Below are 19,844 nucleotides of genomic sequence, written 5' to 3' on the forward strand. Positions count from 1 at the left end.
TATCTTCTCTCTCTTTTTTTTTTTTTGGCCAGTCCTGGGGCTTGGACTCAGGGCCTGAGCACTGTCCCTGGCTTCTTTTTGCTCAAGGCTAGCACTCTGCCACTTGAGCCACAGTGCCACTTCTGGCCATTTTCTGTATATGTGGTGCTGGGGAATTGAACCCAGGGCCTCATGTATATGAGGCAGGCACTCTTGCCACTAGGCCATATCCCCAGCCCCTTCTTGTGATATCTTACAACCTGTTTTTCTTTCCCTTCCCTAGGTCAGGCAGACATATATACAACTGTATCTCAGACTTTCCCATATGTCTTACAAGTATCTTGCATAAGGCAAGTCCCACAAAAGTACTAAAAAAAACTTTATCAATACACTATGCTTTGACAAAATGCATTTATTTATCACGTGCCTTAAGTACAATTTAATTAACAGTTAGCTTTCCTTCACTTTATTGGAAGGTCTTACATACTGCCTCGGCCACTGTTTGGTTCAACTAAATCAGACTCTCTTTCAGGAAGACTTCATTTTGGAGAGTTATGTGTATGAACATATAACTTACACAATAAAATGCTTGTGTTCATAATTTGATGTTTTGACAAATGTACACAGCTGTGTTAACAAGCACTATCAGCATTTCTATCACCACAGAAATTTCCCTTGTATTTGCATTCACCTCCTCACCCTATCTTCATTGCCCCTGCTTCCTCACAGTATATGTAATATGGAGGTCAGATCTGGCCAGCACCATCATTGGATGTTGAGGGGTGTCAGATTGATTCCATCTCAGATTAGTTAAAGAGAGCAGAAGCTGACTCCCATCTTCGCTAAGATCTCCCCCACCCTATCCAGGGAAGTTGCCATTCACTGTGATAAGATTGTGTAAACTGCTTGACTACCTGAGTAGTGGAAAGCTCAAGGTTAAACCTGTGCCCTCCCATGAGTAGGCATATCCCCTTGCATCATGTGAGCCCCACCAAATCCATGTGCCAAACCTAACTAAAGTAATAGGTTGGTTCAAACAGTTACTATGAGACAGACTGTAACTCCATTGGCCACCTGTGTGTGACCTGGCATGCTCTGTAAGTGTTGTAACCTTATTGGCCACCTGTGTGTGGCAAGCTTGACCATGTGGTGTTTGCCTTTATAACCTAACCCTGAGGGTGGCGTGGGGCATGCAGTCCCAGCTCCGGAGTCTGGACTGCGGCCCTGGCTGGCCAGCCTGCTTTTTACAGTTGTGGTCCTAGCTCCTGAGTCTGGGCCATGACCCTGGCAGGTCAGTATACTTTTTACCTCCCCAATAAATCCATCTTTTTGCTTGAGACTGTCTCTGAGTGGTGGACTAATGGAGGGTTGGGGGATCCCCCCACCTGACTCATAATGTTGCATGTATAAGTAGATATTTTTGTTGTTGCATACAGTACTAGGGCTTGAACTCGGGGCCTGGGCACTGTCCCTTAGCTTTTTCCACTCAAGGCTGATGCTCTGCCACTTGTGCTACACCTCCAATTATAACTTTTTGCTAGCTAATTGAAGAGTCTTTCCTGTCCAGGTTGGCTTTGAGTCACAATCCTCACATCTCAGCCTCCCAAATAGCTAGGATTATAGGTTCAGTGAGCACCCTTGTTCTCAATTCTAATTCTAAATAGTCTGAGTTCTAAGACAGAGGCTTGTTATGAATTTGTTACCTGGATGATTTCAACATTTTTTCTAGGTTCTCCTCAAATCCTCCCTTAGAAGCACCATAATAAAACTGGTGCTGAAAAGGCTTATCTTCCATCATCTCCACTTCATATCATCTAAATTTAAAATCTCTCCAAATGGTACAAACTATCTCCTTTAAAAAAAATTGTGAAGCCTTTATTTACAAAAGCTTTAAAAACAAATACTGCTTTTCAAGTAATTTTGTTTAGAAAGGACCATCATAACATCACAAAAGTACATCATAACATCACAAATATAGAATGTACAAGGAGGGGCTGGGAATGTGGCTTAGTGGTAGAGTGCTTGGCTAGCATACATGTAGTCCCAGGTTTGATTCCTCAGTACTACACAAACAGAAAAGACCAGAATTGGTGCTGTGGCTCCAGTAGTAGAGTGCTAGCCTTGAGCAAAAAGCTCAGGGACAGTGTCCAGGTCCTGAGTTCAAGCCCCAGGATGGGCAAAAAAAAAAAAAAAAAAAAAAAAAAAAAAAGACAAGGAAAACGAAACATACTAATGTTGCTAACATCTGGAGATTTGCTAGCATTACTAACTGAAGTGTAAATAACATTATGACTTGTAGTCCATCACTTTAGGGTAGACTTAATGATTACTAAAATGTCTTCCTACACATGCTCTGGCTTGTTCATATATCCTGCCAAACATTTTTTCTTCCCCTAGTCCTGGGGCTTGTGTGCTGTCCCTGAGCCTCTCTGTGCTCAAGTTTAGCACTCTACCACTTGAGCCACAGGCCACCACCTCCAGCTATTTCTGTGTATGTCATACTGAGAAATGGAACACAGGGCTGCATGCATGCTAGGCAAGCACTCTGTCACTAAGCCACATTCCCAGACCATTTATCACTAAGCCACATTCCCATCCCAGAAAGACATTTCTTTTCTCCTTTTTTTTTCTTGCCAGTCCTGGGGCTTGGACTCAGGGCCTGAGCAGTCCCTGAGCTTCTTATTGCTCAGGACTAGCACACTACTTGAGCCACAGTGCCACTTCTGGCTTTTTCTGTTTATGTGGTCCTGAGGAATCAAACCCAGGACTTCATGCATGCTAGGCAAGCACTATACTGCCAAGCCACATTCCCAACCATGATCTCATTTTTAATGTCACATTTTAAATTATGCTTAGGAAAAAAAACTGTATAAGACAAAAAGCCACTGGGTACTCATGGGTCCTATCTGTAATCCTACTCAGAAAGCTGTGATCTGAGGATCCCTGACTCCAACAGTGAGTTCTATATCAAATTTTTCTTTTCTAAAGAAAAAGATAATCTCTGGGGCGCATTTTGATGAATGGTTAAAAGATTGGGAGTCTATGGTAGGACTCCTAAGGGAGTCCTTAAAGGTTTTGTTTTCTTCCTGAGAACTCTGCTTGCCTCCTTCCATCCTCTAATAACCAAAAACTTAGCTCAAGGGCTGGGAGTATGGCCTAGTGGCAAGAGTACTTGCCTCCTACACATGAAACTCTCAGTTTGATTCCCCAGCACCACATATATGGAAAATGGCCAGAGGGGGCGCTGTGGCTCAAGTGGCAGAGTGCTAGCCTTGAGCAAGAAGAGGCCAGGGACAGTGCTCAGGCCCTGAGTCCAAGGCCCAGGACTGGCCAAAAAAAAAAACAAAACTTAGCTCAACACATTTCCTTTATTAAAAGTTTTATTAAAGTTTAATGGTACAATTAATAGTTTATCTTTTATATTTGTTAACCCCAGTATAAAAATACAGTTGATGACTTGACAAAAATGGCTCCACATAGGGCACAGAGGCCTGGGTTTCTCCAACAGTAACAGGGAAAGCATGCTTCCAGCTGGAACTGAGCCCTAGCACACGGCCATTCCTGTGCACATGTGCGTGCAAGCAGGAAAGCCAGAGCAGGACAAGAGGAAGGCAGGTGCAGAGATTTAAGATTATTCCCAGTAGAAATGGAGAGGGGGGGAAAAAAAAACAAACCAGGCCGATCTCCCTGATAGGGAGCAGAATTGCTGATTTGCATTTAGAATTTGCTGTTTTCTTAAAAACTGATAAGATATTCCCATGAACTGAACACTGTAGAAAAGTTGCTACTGGTCTTCTTTTCACCACCACGGTGAGTCAAGTGGAAGAAAATGGATAAAGACTCAAATTCTGGTGTGTGACAAGTGGCTCAAGTTTTGTGTCAAAAGGTTTCACTCTTCATATTCCCAGGCAAATAGACATTTAGCTAATAGGAAGTAGGAGAAGGAAATCTGCTTCAAGATGCTATTTCCACAAAACACAGACCAGCTTCAATTAGCAGTCCTCATCCAGGCAAGATAGCGCCAGGCAAGATAGTGTAAGTGGTAGCAAGGTTTTCTGGTCAGTTTAGTTGTTCTGGATGATTCCTCAATATTCCCTCTGCTGCAGTTTTCCTTTCAGAATACCAATTTTGCCACAAGAAGCAATATATGTTCGTATTATAACTCATCTTCAAGATGTTTCTCTCTGAAAGCATCACCAGTCAGCCTTTCCTGAGCTTCCTTCATCCCCTGAACAACTGTGAAAAAAAGGGAAGGCAGAACAAGCATGAATCATGTTTAATATACGACTTCTGAAAACAAATGTAACTTTAAAGTGTTATAGGAGGAGCTGGGAATGTGGCTTAGTGATAGAGTGCTTTCCTAGCATGATGAAGCCCTGGGTTCGCTTCCTCAGCACCACATAAACAGAAAAAGCCAGAAGTGGTGCTGTGGCTCAGGAGGTAGAGTGCTAGCCTTGAGCAAAAGAAGCCAGGGACAGTGCTCAGGCCTTGAGGCCCAGGCCCAAAGGACTGGCAAAAAAAAGTGTTTTAGGAGAAATATGAGAAGTACACAAGATCTGGACTCAAAATCTACTTCTAGATTTTAGCCCTTAAGGTAATTACTTCACACATGACAATTATAAAAATTATAGAAAGGATAGATGCATTCATAAACTATGAACCTACAAATGTAGTAATTACTTTGGCTGGTCCTCTAGGATTAGAGCTGCTCTCCTGTTACAGACCGTTCATGCTTCTTACCATTCCCATTATGCCTTCTTGATGGCTGCTGCATTTATTTCATTTCCTGCAGAGGTTACAGGTGGCATGTGCACACTGGGAGGGGAAATGGTTTCCCCTAAAGGGTACAGATATTTCTATTATTAACTATAATGCAAGAAGTCACTTTTTCAGGCCAGAAAAATAAAGAACCCTAAGAGAAGGAGCTTAGGCAAACAGGAAATTAAATTTCCTGCATATCTCTGGGCATCCCTCTTAGGGATCTGCATTTCAAGGAGAAAAGCTACTTTGGTGAAGGCCCATGTAGTGGTACTACAATGGCAGAGGAAGCTAGGTAGAAGCTATCTGTGAATCTTGAACAGCAAGTCCTTAAGCTCAAGAGTCAGATAATATAGCTTAGTTCCATCTTCCTATTTTGTCTTGCCTAGCCTGTGGTAAAGCCAGATTTGAATGTTGAAGTTTCATGTTATCTGAGCCATGGGGAGTCCAGTGAAGAGCCTGGTATTCATATTTATATATGCCGGTATGCAAATGGCAGTGGGAACTTAATATTCTAAAGGAAGGAGAAACTTAAGAGACAAGAGTTGGGGATCTAATGCCCAGCTGTCCTTGATGCAGAAAATCTCCTTTTCCAAGGATTAGCATTTGATTGTGGAAGATGAGGTCTCTTTACCCAGGGAAAGAAGAGAGTATTTCTAGATTTCTTTTTCTTCTTCCTTATTCTGAGAATATGAGCTCTAAAGTGATCGCTGTCCTTGTAATAGAGGACACATGATAACTTAGCAAACATCTTTGCATAAATTAGAGAAAAAAAGGGAAAAATATATGACATGAATTTCAACCCTTATCTCCAGAATGCTTGTGTTCCAGAATTACAAACAACAAGAAAGCCTAAGTGGCAGGATCTCACCTGTCTCTGCCCGATGCCCTTTCCCTCAGTCTGGTTGCTAATTAGGCCTCATTCTTCAAAACTCAATCCACTCACACATTGCTCTAGTAAGCCTTTATAGACCCCCCATGTTTGGCTGTATACTTCCATTCCTCACTTCCACAGTTTGAAACATCCTCGTTTTCCCAGAGGCAAATTCTTACATTTCTAGATCTAGTTAAAGTTTAATATCTGAAAGTCTAGTATCTCCTTAGACTTGCTCTAACACTTTGTATTCCCCTTACTCTAGATTCTTATGGGAAGAATAACAGGTACTATTTAGAAAAGTTAAACAAAACCTCTGTGACTTGAAATGACAGACAATGGCTACTTCAAAGAGCCTCTGGGTCTTTGGCGAGTCAATTACCTCTTGCATTAGATTCCAGGCTAGGGAAGGGCTCAGTTTTATCTTTCTCTTGTCTCCCATATAGGAATTTAGCTAAAAGCTTGTCACCAAGAGAAGTAAGATTAAAAACGATAAATTAGGCTGGCAATATGGCCTAGTGGTAGAGTGCTTGCCTCGTATGCAGGAAGCCCTGGGTTCGATTCCTCAGTACCACATATACAGAAAAAGCCAGAAGTAGTGCTGTAGCTCAAGTGGTAGAGTGCTAGCCTTGAGCAAAAAAGGAAGCCAGGGACAGTGCTCAGACCCTGAGTTTAAGCCCTAGGACTGACGAAAAATAAATGCACTCCTAAAAACAATAGATTAAATTCCTATCACAGACCTTACCAACATATTTAGTTAAATCTAGCAAGAGTCCTCCCTCTTTCTCTCAGAACTGTACCTTGCTCAGCACTGACATAGAAATACTTGTAGCTCGGATTTCCACTCTCATTGATGATTTCAGGACGCACCTTGCCACTGGGATCTGTTGTGGACAAAATGGCACATGAATTGCAGTAATTAAAAGTATCTCACAAATCATATGTTATGCTAGGACCACTGGGAAGTAAAACCTTCTCACCTTTATAGCCCATTATCTCCCTCACTACTGTCTATATTTCATACTGTAATCACAATAAGTTCCTCATACTTCTCTAAACTTAGCATCCCCCCATATCATGGCATATGTCACTGCTATTGCTTTTCAGCTTGGTGATGATATTTTTATTTGTATCTTCCATAGAATCTAGCTGAATGTGAAGCCAAGACTAGCTGTCATCTTTTTAAATTGTGGAAATACATCTATCCATTGACTCTGTTGCAGTGTAAAAGTCAGATGAAATTGGTTATCTCTATCCTTGCAGTGTCTAGCCTGACATATGGATGATGCTCAAATAAATGGAAATCAAATTCTTGTCACTGCTCATAAAAGCAGTTAATAGGACAAGTTGTATAAGCTTACACTTCTGTGCTCTCTCTCTCTTCCTCTTGTGGAATGCTAGTTGGCTTTGAACTTGCCATTCTTCCCTCAGCCTCCTGAGTAACTAAATGTGTGTGCTATTATATATTCAGCTCCCCTTCTCACTTTTATCCTCCCCCTTCCTCTCGATGTTCTGTGTTTTGTTCTTTTAACATCTCAGAATACTTTCACGGTAGAATCAGTGCTTGCTTCATTTATCCTTTGGTCTTCTTTGCCTATCCCCAGATTAAGACCTTTTGCCTTACCCAAGAAAAGGATGCGTGGAATATATCCCCCATCAGGACTGAAATCTTCATCCTTGGGTTCCTCTTCATCCTATTAAGATTAAAGGTTAACTTTCCATAAGATAAGTCTTTCATTGCTCAGACCTACAAGGTCTTAACATCATCCACTCCTCACAGTACTTCCCAAACATCATGCTGTACCTCGCTCAGTCCTCTCTAGCCGTTATTTAACAAATAACCAATTCAGGCTTTTGGATTTGTTCTTACCTTCCACTTGGACATGGTGCCCCTCTCATCCCCATGGCTCACCCCCTCTTTCTGCCCCAGATCTTTTCTCAAATGTTACCTTCAATGTAACCACCTATTTGAAACTACAAGCCATCCTCTCTACCCTTCCTTCCTTTCTTCATTAATTTATTTTACTTAGCCAAGATTTATTGAACTGGATGAATCAGTAACTGGGGGCTGAGCGGTGGAGGAGATCATATAACATACAGAATGTTTAAGTTGAGGGAAGCGTTCCGGGTGCTGAGGCTAGGAGATTCTGATTCTGAGATGGATGAGCAAAGAGACGACTGGGATAGGGGTAGGAATCTTGGCTATTCATGGGTATTCAACCTGCCCAGTCATCCTTCACATTCAAGTCCAGTTTATCATCTTAATAGCTCACACCTTGTCACCTGTAATCTGTTCCTACTGCCCTTGTCCTACAGTAAGCATCCTGGTCTTTTCAAGTCTCCTAATCTCCATCTCCATTCTCTTCCTCATAAATACACTCTTTCATGCATGCATTCATTCAAAAAAACCAAGTGCCTGTGTCAGGCACTAGACTCTTTAAGGAGATATGTTCATATCTCCAGGCCTAGTTTTGTGGTGCTTACCCTTATTCAGAGATAAAATAAGCAAATATAAGAGAGGTTGAATATTACAAGAAATTGCAGGCACAAGTGCACACACCACAAATGCCTAACCTAATCCATTCCCACACTGGCTAGCAGGCCAGAAATGAGTTAAATCCATATGTGATCTAAAGCTCCCACTTCCTGGTCACATAGCTCCCTCCCTGCCTTCAAGCTATGGTTCCTAAACCTGCCACACAGTAGTCATGTAGTGATCTTAATAAACACTTAAGATTGACATTCAACTATATTTAAATGTTTATCCTTTATGTTTTACATTTCTAGCACTACCACCTGACATATGTTGTCGTTACACACTACAACTGTTATTTCAGTGAGAAAATATTGTTCAATGCTGTACTCTCAGTACACCTTTGACATCCATGCACTCTCTTAATGTATGAATTAGTGAGAGTGACATTTTTTTTTTTTTTTTTTTTTTTGCCAGTCCTGGGGCTTTGACTCAGGGCCTGAGCACTGTCCCTGGCTTCTTTTTGCTCAAGGCTAGCACTCTGCCACTTGAGCCACAGCGCCACTTCTGGCCATTTTCTGTATATGTGGTGCTGGGGAATCGAACCCAGGGCCTCATGTACATGAGGCAGGCACTCTTGGCACTAGGCCATATCCCCAGCCCGAGAGTGACATTTTAATTGCAACTATAGAGTAAGTCTTCTCAGAAAATAAAGCCATATAATTTATTTATTAGATATTGGGGATTGAACAAAGGCCCTTGTACATACTAGGCAAGTGCTCTACTGCTGATTTTTGTTGTTTTTTTCTGAGACAGGATCTTGGTTTCTAGCTCAGGCTGCCTTGAACTTAAAGATCCTCTTGCTTTTGCTTCCCAGTGTTAAGAGTCTAAGTGTGGGCCACCACAGCCAGATTTTTTTTTTTTTTTTGTCAGTCCTGGGGCTTGAACTCAGGTCCTGGGCACTCTCCTTGAGCTTCTTTTGTTCAAGGCTAGCACTCTATCACTTGAGCCTCAGCACCACTTATGGTTTTTTTCTTTTTATCTGGTGCTGAGAGGTTCATGCATGCTAGGCAAGCACTCTACCACTAAGCCACATTCCCAGCTCCCTTTTTTTCCTTTTCAAAAAAAGAAATCTCTAAGCCAGTGCCCATGCCTGTAATCCTAGCTATTCAGGAAACAGATCTGAGGATCATGGTTCCAAGCCAGCTGGGGCAGAAAAGTCCCCTGTGAGACTCTTATCTTCAATTAAAAAAAAAAAAAAGCCAGAAGTGAAATTGTAGTTCAAAGTGGTAGAGCTCCAGTCTTGAGCAAAAGCTCTTAGGGGTAGAGCCTAGACCCTAAGTTCAAGTCCCATCCATGACCAATTACAAAACAAAAACAAAAAAGAAATTTCTGAAGCCCATACCTATAATCTTAGCTACTCAGAAGGCTGAGATCTGAAAAATCAAGGTTCAAAGCCAGCCTAAGGAGATAAGTTTATCTCCAATTAACCAGCCAAAAGTGGGAGGTAGAGATGTGATTCAAGTGGTAGAACCCTGGCCTTGAGTGAAAACGCCAAACAAGAGCAAGAAGTCCTGAGTTCAAGCCCCAGTACCAACACACATAATCAATCAATAAATAAAGAAATAAATTGATAGACAGATAGATCCCTGAAGTAGGAAAATGTTCACAGAAGATACTCCATCTTTACTGAATTATGGTCCTAATTTATCGCAGAAAGTGGTGAGTTTATTATGCACATGGAAAATCACCAGAAGTGTGCTTTTTATTTTGGGGATTTAAATAGGGTCATTTATTCAAATGTAATATAAATACATCTGCATTATGCTACCTACTAGTGAGCAATACAGGCAACTTCTTTGTTGCCTCACTATTAACTGTTAATGTGTTCATAAATTTTTAATCTTTTGATTAAGGAAATATTGTTTAGAGAACACTTCTGGCTAGAAGTATCATGGAGCATCCACAGAGCTACAGTACCTATAGGTTACAGTACCTATTCTCACCTATTAGGCTCCATAACTTTGATGAAATAAATGACATACCTCCTTGAGGTCTAAGATATTCTTTCTATAAAGAGAGACAGTATCAGTAACCTAAAAATCCCTTCCAAGTCTAAGATCAGATATTCTGACTTAGGATTCCAACAGTTGAAGTCTATATGAAGTTTACAAAAAATGTCTTACGAGAAAACAGGAAGGTTGTCTATATAAGCCTACCAAAAAAAAGTAGGTGCTCAACTCAATCACAACTTGCAGGGAGCTGTACCCTCCATGAATGATTATATCTTTAGAACAGCTATATAAAGATGTAAAACTAAGAATGAAAGAACCTTAAAATGTAGTTATCTTATTCACGTTCTCCTTTTCTACTCCTTTCCAAAGTAGATGCTAGATGGCTTCCTAACATATCTAACATAAACACTTAAGTAGCCTGCTTGATATAATTTTATATCATGGATATTAAGTCTGAAACAATAAAGTCTTAAAATCGCAAAAAGAAACTTTTAAGTCTTACCTCCAGATTTACCATAACAAAATTATGAGAAAGTTCCGAAATTTCTGTAGATTCTGCAAATTTGGGTTTTAATGCTGGGGGATGAAAAGAAAAGAACATTGGAATAGAAGAAAATAGAAGAAACATATCATACTCACTAATTAGCCATAGCAGTTCAAGCATTTCCTAAACTGATTTGTATAACTGAAGCTTTTTTTTTTTTTTAAGTAAAATTGGGCCAGGTGCCAGTGTCTCTATTACCGTGACCATAGCTACTCAGAGGCTGAGATCTGAGGATCACAGTTGGAAGCCAGACCAGGCAGGAAAGCACATGAGATTCTTATTTCCAATTAAACACCAAAAATCCAGAAACAGAGCCGTGGCTCAAGTAGTAAGGTGCTAGCCTAGAGCACACAAGCTCAGGGATAGTGCCCAGTTTCTGAGTTCTAGCTCTAGGATAAGCACACGTGTGCACATGCACATGCACGGGCGTGCACACACACACATCAAAGTAGAACTGGAGCTGGGTGCTGGTGGCTCATGCCTATAAACCTAGCCACTCACGAGGCTGAGATCTGAGGATTTCAGTTCCAAGCTCATCCCAACAGAAAAGTCCTTGGAGACTATCATCTCCAATTCGCCAATAAAGAGCTGGAAGTGGAGGTGTGGATCAAGTGGTAGAGTGCTAGCCTTAAGCAAAAAAGAGGAGAGCACAGGGCCTGAGTCCAAGCTCCAGTAACTGCACAAAATTACATTTTAAAAAACTCAACTTCACAGAGTGCTAGCCTTGAGCCAAAAGAAGCCAGGGACAGTGCTCAGGCCCTGAGTCTAAGGCCCAGGACTGGCAAAAAACAAAAACAAAAAAACTCAACTTTGAGCCAGGTGTGGTGGCACATTCTTTAATCTCAGCTATTGGGGAAACTGATGTGAGGATCACCAGCCTAGCCAACACGAGACCCTTTTCAATTAAAAATAATTAAATTTAAAAACACAGGCTGAGGCTGGTAATATGGCTTAGTGGTAGAGTGCTTGCTTAGCATAAATGAAGCCCTGGGTTCAATTTCTCAGCACCACATAAAGAGGAAAAGCTAGAAGTGGCGCTGTGGCTCAAGTGGTAGAGTGCTAGCCTGGAGCAAAAAGAAACCAGGGACAGTGCTCAGGCCCTGACTCCAAGCCCCAGGACTGGCAAAAAAACAACAACAACAAAAACCATGGGCTGGGAATGTGGCTAAATGGTACTACAGTACCTGCTTGCCTAGCATGCATGAAGCCCTGGGTTTGGGTCCTCAGTATCACATAAATAGAAAAAGCTGGAAATGGCACTGTGGCTTAAGTGGTAGAATGCTAGCCTTGGGCAAGAAGCTCAGGGACAGTACCCAGGACTGGCAAAAAATAAAAATAAATATATAAGCCAGAACTGGGATACTTAGATTCTTGTACCCTTTGTCACATTTGTATTTGCATAGCTAGGTGAAGTTGTTATCTCACTTGTAAAATAAGGAAAAAGGTATATAAATGGGGAAAAAATTACCACTATTTCTTTTTTTTTTATTGTTTGGTGGTACTGGAGTTTGAACTCAAGGACTCATACCAGGGTGCTATATCACTAGTGCCATATGCTAGCACTAGCCCATGTTTACTTGTTACTTTTTAGATAAGTGACTTACAACATTTTTTCCTGCATAGCCTCAGACCTTGATCCTCCTAATCTTGGCCTCCCTAGTCTCTGCCTCCTGCCTGCCACCACTTGAGCCACAACTCCAGCCCCCAATATTTTTGGGGTTTTGTTTTGTTTTGTGTCATGTGGCTTGAACTCAGGGCTCGGAGTTGCCCCTGATCTCTCCAGCTCAAGGCTAATGCTCTACCACTTTCAGCTACAGCATCACTTCTGGTTTTTAAGTGGTTAATTGGGGGTGAGTCTCACAGTGGCCTGAACTGGCTTTGAACTGCAATCCTTAGATTTCAGCCTCCTGAGTAGCCAGGATTACAGGCCTGAGCCACAGCTCCTGACATAATCATCACTATTCTATACAAATACACACACACACACACCAACACACACATTTTACCACTGTTTCTTTTGAGATAGGGTAAATATAATCCCAGCTGACCTTTAACTTTGTCCTCCTGCATCAGACTTCCAAATTCTGGGACTACAGGAATGCAATACTACATCTAGCTTTTATACTTTTTTTTCTTTCAACCTGGAATTTGTTAAGTATAACACACCACTGATTAGTATCCTGCCCCCTAGGAAAGGGGCAGGAGAGTATAGCAAAAGAATATACACCACAAAGTCAAATAATGTTGGGATTTAATTTGGTTCCATCTCTAAAAGATTCATCTAACCACTTCTGTCTCTAGCATGATTTCAGCTTCCTTTAAGATTTACTGCCTATACTACCTGATCTAGGGAAGGGAAAGAAAAACGAGGGTGTAAGATATCACAAGAAATGTACTCACTGCCCTATTATGTAACTGTACCCCTTTTGTACAACACCTTGTCAACAAAATTTAATTAAAAAAAAAGATTTACTGCCTATAAGACTTACTAAAATGCTTAATTCCATACTACATGTGACAGTATGGTAAATTACCTCATCCTCCCTAAGGCCCTTAGAAAATAGCACAAATTTCATGAAGAAAGAGAATGTATGGCAGATATTTCTTTTGTGTTCTCTACAACATTCAGTAGTAGTGTGTCAAAATCAATTCTAAATCAATATTAAATCTTTGGCAATGTGTTTCAGGTCTGATCTTAGATTGATCAACTGTTCTTACCTTTGCAAGCTCCACACCAAGACTTATGGATAATCACCATCAGAGGCAATCCACTTAAAAAGAAAGAAATTATTCTAGTAATCCATTTTTTCAAAGCTATTCAAATAAAACTAGTTTTAGAAGAGTAATGTACAAAAATGTTCCTGTAGTGTGCTATCAATTGGAATATCATATGACAAACAATAACACTAGATTATGATCAGAAAAAAACTGAGGATAAGGGCTGGGAATGTGGCTTAGTGGTAGTGCTTGCCTAGCATGCAAGAAGCCTAACAGCCAGGGTTCAATTCCTCACCACCACATTTACAGAAAAAGCTGGAAGTGGTGCTGTGGCTCAAGTGGTAGAGTGCTAGCCTTGAGCAAAAAAAAAGCTCAAGGACAGTGCTCAGGCTCTGAGGTCAAGCCCCAGTACTAGGGGAAAAAAAAAAAAATCAAGTCCACTGCCTGCTTCTGATTTTTAGACATTTAAACCCATAGTTGAAAAGCAAATCTGAAAATGTTTTGTGACACATTTAAATGTAATCCACATTTCAATGTTTACACTTTTAGCCTGTCATGATGAAAGAGAGTATCCAAACAGAAACTCCTTTCTAAGACCTTTCCCTAACAGCTAGTCTCTTCTGGAATTCTACAGCATTCTATCGTTAACCTCTAGTCACTTGCCCTCTTTTTTTTTGGGTGAGGGGTAGGGGGTACCTGAGTTTGAACTCAGGGCTTTGTTTTGTCAGGCTGGCATCTGCCATTAGCCATAGTTCAATCCCTTTTCTGTTATTTCTTTTTTTTTTTTTTGGCCAGTCCTGGGCCTTGGACTCAGGGCCTGAGCACTGTCCCTGGCTTCTTCCCGCTCAAGGCTAGCACTCTGCCATTTGAGCCACAGCGCCGCTTCTGGCCGTTTTCTGTATATGTGGTGCTGGGGAATCGAACCTAGGGTCTCGTGTATCCGAGGCAGGCACTCTTGCCACTAGGCTATATCCCCAGCCCTTTTCTGTTATTTCTTAAACTTAGGTCTAATGTACCTGAGATGAGCCTCAGACTACCATCCTCTTCCTTGGTCTTCAGAATAGCTGGGACCAAAGGCAGGTACCAGCATGTCTGGCTTATTGACTGAGATGCCATCTCACTTTTTTGCCCAAACTGGCCTTCAACAGCAATCCTCCTGATCTCCACTGCCCAAGTACCTGAGATTATAGTTGTCACTGTGTCCTGTCTCATGTTTCAGTATTTTTGTTTGTTATGTTTTTTGCCAGTCCTGGGGGCCTGAGCACTGTCCCTGGCTTCTTTTTGCTCAAGGCTAGCACTCTGCCACTTGAGCCACAGCACCACTTCCACCTTTTTCTGTATATGTGGTGCTGAGGAATCAAACCCAGGGCTTCTTGTATACGAGGCAAGCACTTTACCACTAGGCCATATTCCTAGCCCCTCAGTATTTCTTTCAAATACTCAAGGGCAAATCCTAGTCTTTAAAATTACAGACACTGGGGCTGGTATGTAGCTCAGTGGCAAAGCGCTTGCCTAGCAAGTGAAACGTCCTGGGTTCAATCCCCAGTACCAAAAAAGAAAAGACAAAAAAAAAATACAGTTAAAATTACAGACACTGATAAGTAGGTATATTATTCACCATTGTTCAATGAGGACAACAAAAGAAAGGCTTACAATTATTTCGGCCTTGAAATATAGAATGAAGCACAGTAGTTATGCAAGTCGTCAAAGCATCTTACTAGGTTAGGTCAAACCATCTAGTTCTTCCAAAGCACTATCATAATACTATCAACCAACTATGTAACAATGATACATATATGTACAAAACGTTACATTAAGCCAGAGCTACCAGTGCCTCACAAAATAATCCTACCTATTGAAGAGGCTAAGATCTGAGAATCCTGGGCTAACACCAGCCTGGACAGGAAGTCTGTGAGACTATTATCTAAGATAAAAGAACACATTTATTTCCAGAAGTGGTGGTGTGGCCCAAGTGGTATGACAGCCCCCAAGGCATGAGTTCAAGTCCAGTACCAGCAGGAAAGGGGGGAGGGATTAAATTACAAGAACTCAAGTTCCATACTTTGAAAGATTACAACTGACTTTACTTTTAAAATATTTTATTTGAGAAAATACTCTAGTGATTATGTCTTCCACAAAAAATGAAAGTTCCCCAAAGACAGAAAAGAGTGGATTTATATTATCTTAATCCCAGGATCCTCCACTCAAAAGCAGGCAGTGTATGAAAATACATTTGTGGTATAAAGGGGCCAGTGTGGATACACAACTGTGCCAACCCATTTTTTTTTCCCACAAATTGCTTTAGAACAATTTTCATCTATCCACATGATAAATATCAAATGGTGTGTGAGCTCTCCTCTGGAAGAATCTGCCAAAAATTCTCGAAGCTACTTCTCCCTTCTCTACAGTCTCTGTTTATGCTGTAAATTCAGCTCTGGTATTACATCAATGTGATCTTCAAGCCTTCAGACCACCCAGACTTTCTGAAGTGCAGTAGAAGTTAGGCAGGAGCCATAGCTTCCCTCTACTCCTCTCATCAGTGCAAACTCTGGCTCAGATACTGAAGAAACATGTTGGCCAGCTGAGGAAGGTTCTCATAGTTAGGGTGCATTTTAGTATAGGAAATAAATTGGCGACGGAGGCGACTCAGTTCTGCCATGGTCAGGGGCCGTGTAAATAGTAGGTGCTCTGTGGTGCCAGGAAGTGTCAGCAAGTCCCCAGGGATAGCACTCTTCTGAGCTTCCATCAATCCAGTCAACACTTGGTTCGTGACCTGATCTAACTGGTGGAGAAAGCTGCTGGAGGCCAGGGGCTGGGACTGCGTGGCTTGATGGGGTGGAGGAGCTCGGTTCTCAAACAGGGCAGACCGAATCTCCGCAAAGGGTAGCGGCTCTTCCAAGCCCACGACGGTGAACAAAGGCCTATCCCAGCGGTTCCGAGAGTCCGGAGCCTCAAAGCGTAGCGTTAGCGCTTCCAGAAGATCCGGAGAGAAAAACGCACCGGACACACACTTTGCAGACTTCTCGTTCTCTGGAGTCGCTGGAGCTGGAAGATCGGATGCCTCGATTTCCCGGCAATCTAGTTCTCTGGGTCCGTCGGCCTGGACTGACCCGTTTACCGCAGACCCCGTAGTTAGTTCCCTCGGCAGGCTGGTGCCCGCCGCCGGGGGTTTCCCGCCCTCCTCCGCGCGCGGCCTCCAACTTACGCTGACGTTTGGGACTCGGCGGTCCGCCACACCCGCCGCCTGACGTCGCGGGCTCGGACTGCCGGGCCGTACGCAGTAAACCAGGCAGAGAGGCGTGCGCGCCGCCCGCGCCAGGCAGTAGAGCTCGTAGCGGAAACCCTTGATGTAGTTAAGCGAGTCCAGGATGACTACGTCTTGGCGGCTCAGGCGCCGCTCCACCGAGGCCCGCAGGGCCGCGCGCAAAGCCTTCTCCTGGGCAGGGTCGCCGTACACGGTCGTATCCTCCGCGCCCAGCACCGAAGCATCATCCACCACGTACACCGCACGCCCCTCGGCTTCCAGAGCCCCGCGCAGTTCCTCCGCGCGACGACTCTTGCCGCTGGACGGCAACCCGCAAAACACCACGAGCGGCATTTCCCCTAGGAGCCGCCATGCACCTCCGCGCAGCGCAGACTTCCGGGTTGACCGCGTTTCCGGAGTAAAACGGAAGTGCGAGCAACTTCCTGCTTCCGTTGACACCGGCGGGCTCCCGCGTTTCTATGGAAACTGCTCTCTGCCAAGTAGGCTCTGAACCAACTTTCTCAAGAAGAAGATGGCAGAGCCTGGGATGGCACCCGTTATTTATGAGATTATCACATGCTTCAGGAAACTGTGACCTTCGTTCACTTAGTAGTGAGGACTTAATGAGCATCAAATACTGAAAAATTATTAGCCACTATGTTTAGCATACAGAAGGAAATTCGTAAATCTTTTGTTGTCCTTCCATGCCTACTCCTTACACCTCATGGTTCTCAGTAAATGATATTTTTTTTCCAGTAACCGTTTCAGTCATTCAATATTGCCATGGTTGAGGATTGGGAGATGAACAATTCCTTCAAAGACAATTCCTTCAAAGGAGATCAAGGGTCTGAATAGGGAAAACCAGACACAGTGTGAATAGTAAGTGATGTATATGTTGTATCTATGGATATATATATATATAGGCAGTGAGGATTGAACTCATGATCTTGTGCTTCCTACAGGCACTCTAGCACCTGAGGCATACCTCCAGCCCCATGTGTTAAGTTATAAAAGAAAAAAGAAGGCTGGATGCTGGTGGTTCACACCTGTAATCTAACTTCTTAGGAGGCTGAGATCTGAGGATTACTGTTCAAAGCCAGCCTGGGCAGAAAAGTCATGAGGCTTATCTCCAATTAACCACCAAAAAAAAAAAAAAAAGCCAGAAGTAGAACTGTGGCTCAAGCTTTTGCTTTTTTAATCTCAGGGACAGTGCCCAGGCACTAAGTTCAAACCCCAGGACTGGAGAAAAAAGAAATCATGCCCTGAAAAATCAATGAAGAATTTTAAGAGTCTTCAGTTGAATTTGAACCTGAAAGACATGGGAATTTTCCTCTCTGGGAGGGTTGTATGGTACAATACAGAATGCCCGGGTAAATTTGAATTTCAGATAAGCAATGTACTAATTACTGCTGCAGAGCTGTGAGCAAAATGACTGGGAACTTAAGAGGAAAGCTTATTTTCCTCATGGTTTCAGAGATTTCAGTCCAGTGTCTTTGGCTCCATTGACTTTTGGGTCCTTGGTGAAGTAGGATACCATCAAGAGTGTGTGGAAAGGAGCTGTTAGCCAGAGGAGAGGAGGGGAGAGATAAAGGCCAAGGACAAAATACAGCCCCCAAGGACATACCTCCAGCAACCTACTTCCTCTGGCTAGGTCCCACTTCCTAAAGACTCTGAGATCTCTCAAAATAGCTCCATAGCTAGAGATTATGCTGCCAATGCACAAACCTTTTGGGAGGACAGTTCCAATCCAAACCATAGTAACACAAAAAAATTAAGTTATGTAAGTATATCCCCAAATTGCACAGACATGTTTTTTTTGTCTAAAATTCAAACAGCCTTTTTAAAATTTTTGCTAAATCTGGCAACTCTACTACAGAAGGTTTGAGACCCAGAGCCATGAAACTAGGATCTGTTGTAGAAATAACAAGTGCTACAGTTGGTAGGTGCACAAGTATGAGTGTGTAACTAGTATGTGTGTATTAGAAACACATACATTGGGGTAGAATAGGTCTTTGCATCTTTCCAGTATAGTACAGTAGAAAAAAAGTCTTTTTTCAAATATTTTCTTTTTCAAATCTTGTTTCTGCCACTTAATAGTAGTTTAACTACTGGCAAGTCATTTCATTATAGTTCTATTGTGTGTGTGTGTGTGTGTGTGTGTGTGCGCGCGCGCGCACACACCAGCCATTACCAGAGTTTGTTGTTTTTTTTATCATTGCTGGCACTTTACCACTTGAACTATACTTCCTGTCAAGCTTCATTTGCTCATTAATTGGAGACAGTCTCTTAGACTTTTCTGACCAAGCTGGCTTTGAACAGGAATCTTCAGATCTCAACCTCCTGAGTAGCTAGGATTCTAGGCATGAGTCACCACCACCAGCTCAGTTTCCTTTTATGAAAGGGTAAGTTATTTCACAGGTGTGCCAACTTCACAGGTCAATGCAGACAATAGAAAAATGCTGAGCCTTCCCTCTCTTGTCCTTCCTTTCCCTCCTGAGTCTAGTTGGCAATATGACATACTGGTTGAGAGTGCCTGAATCAGCTCTGCTACTTACTAGTTATTTAACTACTCTGTACACTAATTTTTCTCTACTTATTTTTTTCTTACTCCTTGAGGAAAGGTCTTTCCCAAGCTGGCCTAGAACCCAATATCCTAGTCTCCTAAAAGCTGAGGTTATAGGCATGTGTTACCACAGTCCACTCTTAGTTTTCTCATCTATTGAGAGAAGGTAACAACAGTGTCTACCTTATACAGTTTTGGGAGAATTAAATGAATATAATTCAATGCCTAATACATAGTAAACACTTAGTAAATGCTGGCTAATGTTGCTTTTGGACAATGTGCTCTGTTTCGGCACAGGCCTTCACTTGAAATTAATGCTAAAAGTTGATGGCTAGAAAGTTTTGCTATAAATAATCTGAAACATGTTTTGTACCTGGCAGCTGCTTCTCTCTTCCCATCTTCTAGTGTCCTCCAATGAATATGATCTCCAAAACCTGGAAGGAAAGAACCTTATGAACACTCATACAATGAACAAAGGGCGCAAACCCAGGAAAGAAGTATAACATTCTCTTAAGATACAAACACAAAAAAACACACAACTTTTCTTTGCCAAGAACCTACTGTTCAAGACTGAGATCCACTACTTCCTAGGCATGCATATGTGATGATAGGAAGCTCTATATTCTAGAACTCCATTTTTCTACCTATAAAATTGAGATAATACCACCTAGTTCAT

The 19,844-nt window shown here is 42.2% G+C and overlaps 2 protein-coding genes and 1 long non-coding RNA gene across 3 annotated transcripts in view; all 3 read right to left on the reverse strand.

The window, feature by feature from the left end:
- Positions 1 to 3,350: 3,350 nt before the first annotated feature.
- The window catches only part of Txndc12 (thioredoxin domain containing 12), a 28,837-nt gene continuing 12,343 nt past the window's right edge, over positions 3,351 to 19,844 (reverse strand). Inside the window, exons 2-7 of the mRNA XM_048351306.1 lie at positions 19,542 to 19,602; positions 13,362 to 13,414; positions 10,602 to 10,675; positions 7,236 to 7,305; positions 6,412 to 6,495; positions 3,351 to 4,215 (exon numbers count right to left, since the gene is read on the reverse strand). Coding sequence (XP_048207263.1) covers positions 4,136 to 4,215; positions 6,412 to 6,495; positions 7,236 to 7,305; positions 10,602 to 10,675; positions 13,362 to 13,414; positions 19,542 to 19,602 — 422 coding nt within the window. The 3' untranslated portion in view covers positions 3,351 to 4,135. The remainder of the gene's footprint in view (positions 4,216 to 6,411; positions 6,496 to 7,235; positions 7,306 to 10,601; positions 10,676 to 13,361; positions 13,415 to 19,541; positions 19,603 to 19,844) is intronic.
- Positions 12,659 to 13,343, reverse strand: LOC125355157. Its single transcript, XR_007211607.1, has 2 exons — positions 13,133 to 13,343; positions 12,659 to 12,984 (listed from the first exon to the last, which is right to left on the reverse strand). It is a non-coding gene; the product is annotated as an uncharacterized LOC125355157 (long non-coding RNA).
- Kti12 (KTI12 chromatin associated homolog) lies at positions 15,444 to 17,699 on the reverse strand. Its single transcript, XM_048351305.1, has one exon. It carries the CDS (start codon positions 16,957 to 16,959, stop codon positions 15,898 to 15,900), a length of 1,062 nt encoding a protein of 353 aa, XP_048207262.1. The 5' UTR covers positions 16,960 to 17,699; the 3' UTR covers positions 15,444 to 15,897.

This window comes from Perognathus longimembris, chromosome 7, assembly GCF_023159225.1.
Source record: "Perognathus longimembris pacificus isolate PPM17 chromosome 7, ASM2315922v1, whole genome shotgun sequence".
Lineage (NCBI taxonomy): Eukaryota > Metazoa > Chordata > Mammalia > Rodentia > Heteromyidae > Perognathus > Perognathus longimembris.

Excerpts from the sequence above, each read along its gene's own strand:
- Kti12 (XM_048351305.1), bottom strand. The coding sequence starts at position 16,959 with ATGCCGCTCGTGGTGTTTTGCGGGTTGCCGTCCAGCGGCAAGAGTCGT.